The sequence below is a fragment of the Paramormyrops kingsleyae genome, chromosome 14 (assembly GCF_048594095.1).
Source record: "Paramormyrops kingsleyae isolate MSU_618 chromosome 14, PKINGS_0.4, whole genome shotgun sequence".
Lineage (NCBI taxonomy): Eukaryota > Metazoa > Chordata > Actinopteri > Osteoglossiformes > Mormyridae > Paramormyrops > Paramormyrops kingsleyae.
In genome coordinates, this window is record NC_132810.1 from 10,385,911 (window position 1) to 10,395,585 (window position 9,675).

At 45.3% G+C, this 9,675-nt stretch overlaps 1 protein-coding gene across 2 annotated transcripts; it reads right to left on the reverse strand.

The window, feature by feature from the left end:
- Positions 1 to 5,838: 5,838 nt before the first annotated feature.
- On the reverse strand, positions 5,839 to 9,004 carry arf6b (ADP-ribosylation factor 6b). 2 transcript variants are annotated; one of them, XM_072699290.1, is made up of 3 exons: positions 8,573 to 9,004; positions 8,175 to 8,395; positions 5,839 to 7,736 (listed from the first exon to the last, which is right to left on the reverse strand). In XM_072699290.1, exon 3 carries the CDS (start codon positions 7,528 to 7,530, stop codon positions 7,003 to 7,005), a length of 528 nt encoding a protein of 175 aa, XP_072555391.1. In that variant the 5' UTR covers positions 7,531 to 7,736; positions 8,175 to 8,395; positions 8,573 to 9,004; the 3' UTR covers positions 5,839 to 7,002. The 2 variants fall into 2 exon arrangements, with proteins under 2 accessions (XP_072555391.1, XP_072555392.1); XM_072699291.1 differs by having other exon boundaries at positions 8,171 to 8,395.
- Positions 9,005 to 9,675: the final 671 nt, after the last annotated feature.

A 9,675-nucleotide genomic window follows, 5' to 3' on the forward strand; every position in this document is an offset into this window, starting at 1 on the left:
AAGTGTGTGTTTCCGGGATTTAGAGGAAGTCATCCAAACAGGTGCCATATGCCCCCCCCCCCTCTTTGCTCCTGGGGGGCACTCCCATGAGCACATCAGCTACCCCCAGCACCTGTCCAGCATGGGGACACTGCACCAGCCCACAACCCCCACCATATGCCAGCTTCCCCACCCACCCCTGATTAGCTGGCAGCCACACACACAGTTGAACTTAACTGACAATCAACACGCCCAGGTTATAAATATCACATTTAAGAGCTTTCAGATGGCACATTCAAAGACCCATAGACGCAAACACAATGGCACACCAGCTTACAACCGTAATACACTCTGAAGACTGAGGACAGGCGTTTCGTATTTTTGAATCCGCCTTGCTTTCTGCTGTCCCTTTCACAGTTGCTGGGGGAAATAAAGCATATCTTGGCTGAGTGCGGGGGGTGGGGGGGGGGGCATCATCTCCCAGAAGACAGACATAACTATCATGGGCTGCTAGCCTTGGACAGGCCGGAACTTTTGTTTCCATCGTTTTTAATTCAGAACGACTGTTCTACAGAAACATACAAAGGCTTGGCCCTCCTTGTGGTTTAGCAAACAGTTCGTGTGTGCACACCTACACCTATGGAATGCAAATGCTGTGGAAAGCGATACTACACTCAGGCACTGAGTGCCAGGTGCACAGCAGCACAGACCTTCTGAGACCGGGGTGAGAGAGCAGAACATCTCAGCGAGGGGGAAGTGAAACTATGCGACGTCACCCCGCCAGCAGTTTCCTCAATCGAATCACGCAGCGGAAGTAGAGTGCACCCCAGAGAGAGCGCAAGCGCCCAGAAGCGGCGGCTCGGCTGTCCCAGCATGCCTTTCTCCCCGCTGGCTGAAGCAAGGGAGGCACCAGAGATGACAATAACAGACGTTATCCCCTGGCAGTCGTCATGGAAAGCGAGGCTCAGCACAGACACACTCCTCGCGACTCCTCATGACTGTTATTTAACACTAAGGTGGCAGGCAGCCATGGTCTGCGATCTGCACCCCACCCAGAATTTTCTCAGTTCACATACAGGGTCTGCATGTGTTCAATAAGCAGGCGATGAAGATCCAACTCCAGTCTGCTGGATCAAAGTGACCCGGCAGGCTGTAGACCTTAGAGCAGGCCCGGCCTCAGTACTGAGCCATGGGGTACACCTGTCACACGCGCCCTGACAAGCCACTGGCCGGGGTTCAGTAACCTCCCGGGCTGCGCTCCTGGCTAAACAGATGGATCCCGGGAGCGGCCTTGGCTTTGAGCCCTGAGTTTGTGGAAGCCTGATAAACGTATGGGTCACAGAGTACATGGCGTGGAAAAGCCAGATTGGCTGAATTTGGTCCAAAAAGGAAAAAAAAAAAAAAAGTTCAATATCTTCAGCTGTTGGAACCGACCGATTTGAAACATTTATAACAGCTTTCTGCGAAATGCAGGTAGCAGCTTAGCATCCGCAAACACGGCCGCAAATACATTTCTTAGGTTCGGCGATCTTACAAAAGAGAACAGAAAAAAGAAAAGATTAGAAAATTATATAATTATTATATTATAATTATGCATTTTTGAAAGTGGAGGCCGTATGGAACAAGTTCCACAGACAGCCCACCGGTCGTCAGCTTCGAGTATAATGTTCCTCTTTAGCGCAGAACAGGAACTTTATGTTGCACGGTTTCAGGTACCTTCTCCATTTGATAACCAATGGTAATAACAATGGGGAAACCAGATAGTTAATATTTCAATCTAGGCAGAACTGAACAATACCTGGAAAGGAAAGACAGCATTTCTTTTACTCGTAACTGAAAAGCAACTGAAAAGTGTGGCAAGGCAAAAAACTGACCAGCCATAAAAAAATGAAGAAAAAACACACTACTTTAAACAAGAATGTGAAATACTATGGTATGACCTGGGGGCAGTACTACACATATTAGCCTACATAGATCATATTATTGAAAATATTACTTTTGCTTCTTTTAGATAAATATTTTTATAAATCAAAACAGTTTTCTAGAGTCGCTAGCTTGCACCCATATTTGCCGGTAGAACAGGACGGTCATCTGGCAGTCGCTGCAGTGTTGTGGGAATTGCAGTGTCTTAGGTGGCAGGTAGTGAAGATTCACGCAAGAGGACACCTCTGGGGGGGCGCCGGTCAGCGAGGATGGAACAGGAGTAGGCTAAAAAAAACTAGGGGGCTGTCCACCCGTCAATGGGACAGATACCCGACGGGGGCAGACGGCGGCAAGTCGACTTTATTCGGCTGCAGGCGGCGGTCACCCCCCCCCCGTCCTGCCGAGGGCTCCGGGAGCTTATCTGGCAGGACGAATGGCTGCCACGCCTGTCTCTTACGACGCCCCCTCCGCTGAGCGCGGGGCAAAGCGCGCCAGACGGCACGCGGCTCCAGAAGGGCTCCCTCATTAGTCAGACACTGCCTTCGGCAGAGCAGATTAGCGGAAAAACGCTTTCTCGCCTCTGTTAGCTTTGGCGCTCTGACTGATGAACACGAGCAGGGAGCAGGATAAGCGCCCCGGCACCTCCAGCCCGGCCCTTTGATACACTGACAAATGGCATCGAGAATGAATGGGAGACTTATTTGACCATCGATCTGCGAAGAGTCACCACTTTCTTCACCCTGTTTCATGGACGTACGCTCCAGTCCAAGCAGGTCAGCCACCCCAGCACCACACAGGCACGTGATCCCCGGATCCAAAGGTCGGCAAACATGCGTCATCGATTAGGCTCACCTCTGCGCCTCGTCTTTGGTGGTCCAGCATCCATAAATGGCCAGGGATCTCAACAGTTGCGACATGCTTATGCAGAATGGCCCACCCCCACGCTTTTCTCACGCAAACAAACAGCAAACAAGCAGCTCTCTCCTGTGACACTCCGAAACTGTTATATACACATAAGGAGACACAGATGTCCGCTTGGACTAACATGGCACACGTTACATGCCTGCTTGACCACAAGGGCCCTGTCTGCAGGCTGCTGTAGAGCCTGGGGCCTCACGGTTTCTGTTTCCTGGATAAACCTTGGGTCACGAAGAGGTGAGGCCTATTGAACTGAAGGCCGTCATGGAAAAGCACCATGATCCCCCTCCTCAGGGGGCAAAGGTGGACTTCAAAAAAGGGGGGGCGCATGAGAAAACAAAAGTCTTGTTGACATACCAAAATACTATAAATCTGTCGCCAGTTCCCCCAACATTGGGGGGTGGGAAGCTGCCACATGTCTCTCAGGTGACAAGGCTGGAGGTCCCCACATGCTCCTCTCCGCGTCAGAGCGCCAAAAGCCCCCAGGCTGCCCGGCACCCAGCCCCCCAGCCAAGCTCGCCGACAGAGGCAGCTCCCAGCGAGTGCCAGCCGAATTATCAGAGATCCAAGCAATGAGGGACCAATTACAGGCTAACAGTCATTTCCACAGTTCCAAAATCAATCAGAAAAATAAAGAACTGACAGTACGGAGAGTTTAAAAAAGTCCCATTCTCTGTGAACAGTGATGCTTTCTCCCCCTCGGGTTGACAATGTAATAGCTGGGAGGAACTGCACTACTGAAAAACACAAACATGGAGCCCACACAGGCTTAAACTGGGCCTCATTGTGTTAAAACACCCCCACTGGCTGCAGACAATGTACTTCCACCCCCAGGCCAAACACAACCAACAACTGAAACACCCCTCCCCCAGTCACTACTGAGGAGTTCCACTCATGAAAACGCGCCCAGTACATCGCCTATCTAACCAGACCTACAGGTACCGCAGGCGTATCATATAAACTGCCCTTTAGTGAGATAATAGGGTATTCTGCCATTATAACCTGCTGCCCATTGTCTCACATTCTTTTAATCTGAAACGTCTTTACTTATTAACCTACATAACCGGAACATAGCAGGAAGAGCTTGATTTGACAGGGGTGGAAGGGGTCTGCGTTGTCCCCACCGAAACCCACATTCTCAGATGGAGAAGAGCCCGTGCCTTCATTTCAAAGCCAACTGTAATGACATTGAAAACTGTTGTTTTTATCTATAATAGGCTGTGCCACAGATCCGTAAACAGGACAACTTTAACACTGAGGGTTTGTATAACTTAGAAGACTCAAATGTCTACCACAGGTCTATGATAAGAATCAAAAAAAAGTGTTCCTCTGTGGTTAAGGCAAAAGTCAGTTGAATGAGAATATTTTTATACTTGAGTCAACTTCTCTTCTAACTAGGTTCTGAAGATCAGAATAAGCTGTCATTTTTTAACTAGAGCTGACATGCTGTGCTGCTGCAATCATTGGGCACATATTCAGGTTACAGAAAAAGGCCCAAAAGCCTAAGAACCAGACAAATCTACAGTAAAGACCTTTATACTTCAGCAAGGCTTAAGGCCTCATAAAACATACTTAACACCAGCAAGTCAGTCAGTTATGTCAGAAGCTATAAAAACGCTTCGGTATCTGCCTAAGTTGGCACTTATTCTATCTGACCTGATTAGAGCATCTACATCATTAAGAGAAGCTTCTTTTTCTCCCACTGGCAAGTGCTACACTGGCACCAGTGTGGAACACCACAGCTGCCAGGAACTATTGAATTGGTCCGACTGGTGTGTGAGCCCTGAATTTCCAAAGCAGCTGTAAAAGCAGCCTGTAAGATCTACTCCCCAAAGGCGGACAAAGCAGGAAGCGCTATGAACGTACCGAGTGCAGAAAGAACAGGACGCAGAGCAGAAATAACAGAGCGCCTTCCACCAACACTCACTGGGGACAAAAGAATGGCCAGGCTCCCCACAGGCCTCACAAAGTGCCATAACTGCTCCCCATGGGATGAGAAACGCGACAAACCCGCACTGCTCAGACTAAAGCCTGCTTCCTAACAGGTCAAGCTCCAGAGCATCAGTGAAATCAACAATAACAAAAAAAATCTAATTCACAATGACTGGTACTGACAGACCAAAATTTTAACCCATAAATCGATCATGTGACAACTTGCATCCGGCTACATGCTACGTTCTTTCATTGGCAGCGTTACCCAGCAGCAGCCAGTGACTGCCACCATGTTCTGAAAGCATAAAGATATTTGGCCAAACTGAAAAGTCCTCCGCTTTTGTCACACAGAAAAAACTTCAGGGTCATGTGGGGGGGACATCAATTAACATGCAACAGAGTAACAGCCATGGAACAGAGATCTTGCTGAAATGATTTCTGCTTTTGATTTGTTGTGCACTTATAACCACCTGCACATGCAAACCCAACACATTTTCCATCATGTGTAGATATGCATCAGACATATTTTGCTATGGTAACATTGAACATACATATTTAATAGACAAAAATTAATTTGTCTGGACCTTTCTGTACCATTCATTTTCATAGGGGGGGAATTTCTTCAAAAAAAGAAAAAAAAAAATCACACTTCTACGAATGTTACCTCTGACAGAAACTCAGCAGAGCTGTATCGAGCTATACATTTACCCCTCTGAGCTGTGAACGGATGTTCTGTACTTGAGTATAAAGCATCTTGTGCACTATTTGACACTACAGTCAGTTTAAGCTCTGCTTTGATTTTGCTTTTCTGTGGTTCCTTCACACATTAATGGAAGACACCAAGGACACAAGCGTATGTTTGCGGTGACTCATTTTCATTCCAGCCCAAAAAAAAAAAAAAAAAAAAAGATTTCGATCCACCTTGTCTTGAGCCTTATTTACAGAAGAATGTCATGGAAACAAGAATTACTCAAGAACCTTTCGAAGCTAATTACACCATGACTCGTTTTTTGCACCCACAATGACGTGTTTGTATTAAGCCCAGTTTCAAAATAAATCGCTTTAACGAAATGAAAAAGAAACATGTAAAATCGCTAGTTTAATAGGCTTTGTTACAATTACATTGTTGCTCTGTACATTTTTTTTTTTTTTTTTTAACTTTTAACCAAAAGAATATAGTAAATAGAACAAAAAAATAACATGGATTTATAATTTAATTACAGAAGACAAGATTTTTTTGACTGCATGACAGAGTTGAAGAAGCATGGAAGCCAATTTGTCATACAAGTTCCAAAGTTCACACCTATAGGAACTATGCTATGAATGAAACTGGGTTGAGTGTATAACACTTCATGGAATATAACATTACATTATTCCCACTAAGTCTCACTTCAGCACCACCCTATGACATGGCATAAGTTAAGGTGGCACGTGGCTTTGAACATTTATTAAAAAGTGAAAGATGAATTGCATTAAATGGGAGGCTGGGTCAGAGAAATATTCAAGGGGTGTAACTGTATTGCAATAAATAAATTTGGCTGCAAAGTTGGAGCACACTGAACATTTCGATAAAAAAGAAATCGAAAAGAAAAGCATGTGGGCTTAAGATCCTTCACAACACCCCCTGGATAACAGAGACATTGATGAAAGTACAGTACTTAATCAGCCATTAGCAGTACACCAGCTTTTGTTGTGTGTCAAAAAAAAAAAAAAAAACCTTTCCAAAGGATCTGGAGATTATCAGTTTTTCCTCGGCAAAGAAAAAGATTAAAATTTATGACAAAAGTTTGATTCTTTACTTCCCCGGTACAAGAGTGCATCACCATCTGAGAACATCGACCTTCAACCATTAATGTATGAATAGAGAAGTGAATCAACACCAAGCTTTTCAGTTGAAGAAATAAAAAAGATCTAAAAATATCTACCTCATCTTTAGAAATGACACAAAAAGGGAGAAATCCGCAATCTATGTACTTCCTTTTTAAGTCGTTTTATGGAATATTACTTAAGTCACAATAACTGTGACATAGATCTACAACAGAGCAGAAGCAAACTAAAAAGCCAGCCAAACAATTCAGTCTGTTTAAAGAAAACTGATTAGTTATAGGGGTCATCATAATAATCAAAATAAAGGAAAATATAATCGATCTTCTCCGTATTATATATTCTTCTGAGAAGTCATGTTATTTGTTAATTGCCTCTTAAATTTTGTGTACTTTTTTTCGCTCTAAATAGTCCTGGTTTCAATCATTAAGACTTGTAATTTGAAGTTAGCCAAGTCAGGCCCTCGTATAGTCCGTCACCTGTGGTCGCGCAGGATGGCTGCACATACCAATTCCTATCTCTGATGCGGGTCAAGCCCAGTTTCTCTTGGATTTCGTGCGGCTTCATGGCATCCGGCAGGTCTTGTTTATTGGCAAAAATCAAGATGATGGCGTCCCTCATCTCCCGGTCATTGATGATGCGGTGCAGCTCTTGCCTAGCCTCGTCTATCCGATCCCTGTCGGCACAATCCACCACGAAGATCAACCCCTGGGTCCCTGTATAATAGTGCCGCCACAGGGGCCGGATCTTATCTTGCCCCCCGACATCCCACACGTTGAATTTCACGTTTTTATAAGTGACAGTCTCCACATTGAAGCCAACAGTGGGGATGGTGGTAACAGACTGTCCGAGTTTTAGCTTGTAAAGGATCGTAGTCTTCCCGGCGGCATCAAGTCCAAGCATCAATATTCTCATCTCCTTGTTCCCAAAAATTTTCGATAGCATTTTCCCCATCTTGTAAACAGTGCATAAATATCCAGTTAATAGGAGAAAAGTTCTTTACACGCTCGTGCCGCTCTCCTTCGCGTTTCCAAACGTGAAGCCGTTCGCTTAAAAGCAGCAGCTTTAAAAAAAAAGATCCAGTGAACAAAAGCGCTGTGCGGATGAAATTAAGCCATGTACCAATGCCCTCTGAATAGCGTATTGATAGGATGGACCATCTGTTTAAAGAGAAACCAGAGAAAACAATCAGCGACTGACTTCTGCGGGCAGAAATCCCGGTGAGTTACGATGAGCTGTCACTTAACGTCCTGTAGGACTTCAGCAGGTATCACCGCAAGTTTATTGTACAGAGGTATCCAGTTATTGGAAATGACTATAAAGAGATTGTGGGAGGTAGCTAGAAAGCAATCTTCACCGGTTTCAACCTCAAATCAATAGCTAACTCTTACTCAGAAAACTGTTTAGTTGGCCAGTTAATTCTTTTGTCAGATACGTTTTGCAGGAACCGCCTGTGAATCTACTCCCCAAAACCGCAGGACCCGTTTTTTTATTTAATTCTTTTGCTGCTTTCCTAAACTTGGAAGCATAAGATAACAGGAGCTCGCCCGAGGAGCCCGAGCAGGGCCCCGCGAAAGCCTGCGCTGCTTCACACCTACTTCCTCCTGGTGTGTCAGCCTTGAGGTCCTCTCCCCCTCGTCCGCCGTCCGCAAACAAAAAAATGCCAGGCGGTTACAACGCAGCTTTTCCAGCGGCTCCTTTGTGTTACTCCACGCCGTCTCTCTCTCTCACACACACTTGGTACGACAAACGTTACAGCCCCGGCCTCTGTAACTCCAAAGGTCATTGATTCATTCGAGGGCTTCCTCGTCTCTTCTGCCTGCAACACAAGAGTGGTTCGCAAAAGGGAGGGGTGTCAAAAGGCACACAACTTTAGGCGCTCCCACCACCACGATCCTCCGCACAACCTTGCAGAATTTCAGCCAGAAGTGTGTCGGGCAGCCCTTACGTTCCCCTCAAACATATCTTGGATTTAAACTGGTATTTATTTTTTTACCTGCGGCAGCTGCGGCCCCCGTTACCCAAGTATATCCAGCCCGCTCCGGTCCCTCTTTTCTCAGTGGCTCGAAGAGCCGCTCCGTGCTACCGGAAAAGGTGTGGACCCGGAGCGCCCGCCACTTCCTGTCGCTCACTCACCAGTTCTGTCTCCTCCCTTTAACTAGCTATCGCGCTCACACTGTGCTAACTGCGAGGGCTTAAAGCAAACGGGTGCCATTTCGGCTCCTGCGTCTACTTTCCGTTATAAATCACACGGATGCCACCGTCTATAATATACTAGATATTGTTGATTAGACAAACTGTCTTCGTCATCGTCGGGCCAAAAGTTAAAAACAACCACTTTCTTTTAATGGCGCCACGATGGCAGGCTTTAAGGGCGGGAGTGCTGATAGCGATTGTTAGCTTTAACGTTAGCATTGACAGCTGGCGTGCGCGCACACGTCACGTCACGTTACGCGAGACGTGGCTCATCGCGACGTAAATGCTTTTTAGTGGACGGCGTGCTTGATTTCGAATAATGCCGCATCACCAAGACCCGCATGTGCAATTGACAGGAGGCTCGTCCTCTCAATGTTCTGGTTTCCTTGTCGAATCTCACGAGGACCCGCCCTCTTGCTATAATAACATCCCTTGGGTAAAAATAGTTTGTGTGTACAGGGTAAGTAGTATTTGGAAGTGTAAGTGTACTAATGTTAAAGATTAATACAATTGTGCTTGAATGGATTTTTAAAAGATCTGCAGTACTTCTAAATACATTCCTTTGCACTTCTTTGATTTTGAGGGATGATTGAATTCAAGCAATTGACTAACGTAAGATTTTTGTGCTCGCCGAATAGAAATATAGTAGTAAAAGTAACAATTTGAATCATTTTATTGCGTCAGAGGAATTCGCAAATATATATTAAACAAAAAAGTAACTAAATATTTTTCTAGATAAATAAACGTTTAAATTGAAGTCTGGACATATTCTAGTGACTTACATATTGTCTCTTCAGGGTAACATTAGTAAAAGTGAATAAAAAATGTTTGAAATACAACCCGCTATAGGTGCATTAGCCTAATGAATTGTTATATTAATACTGCTAACTTTTTGTATACATT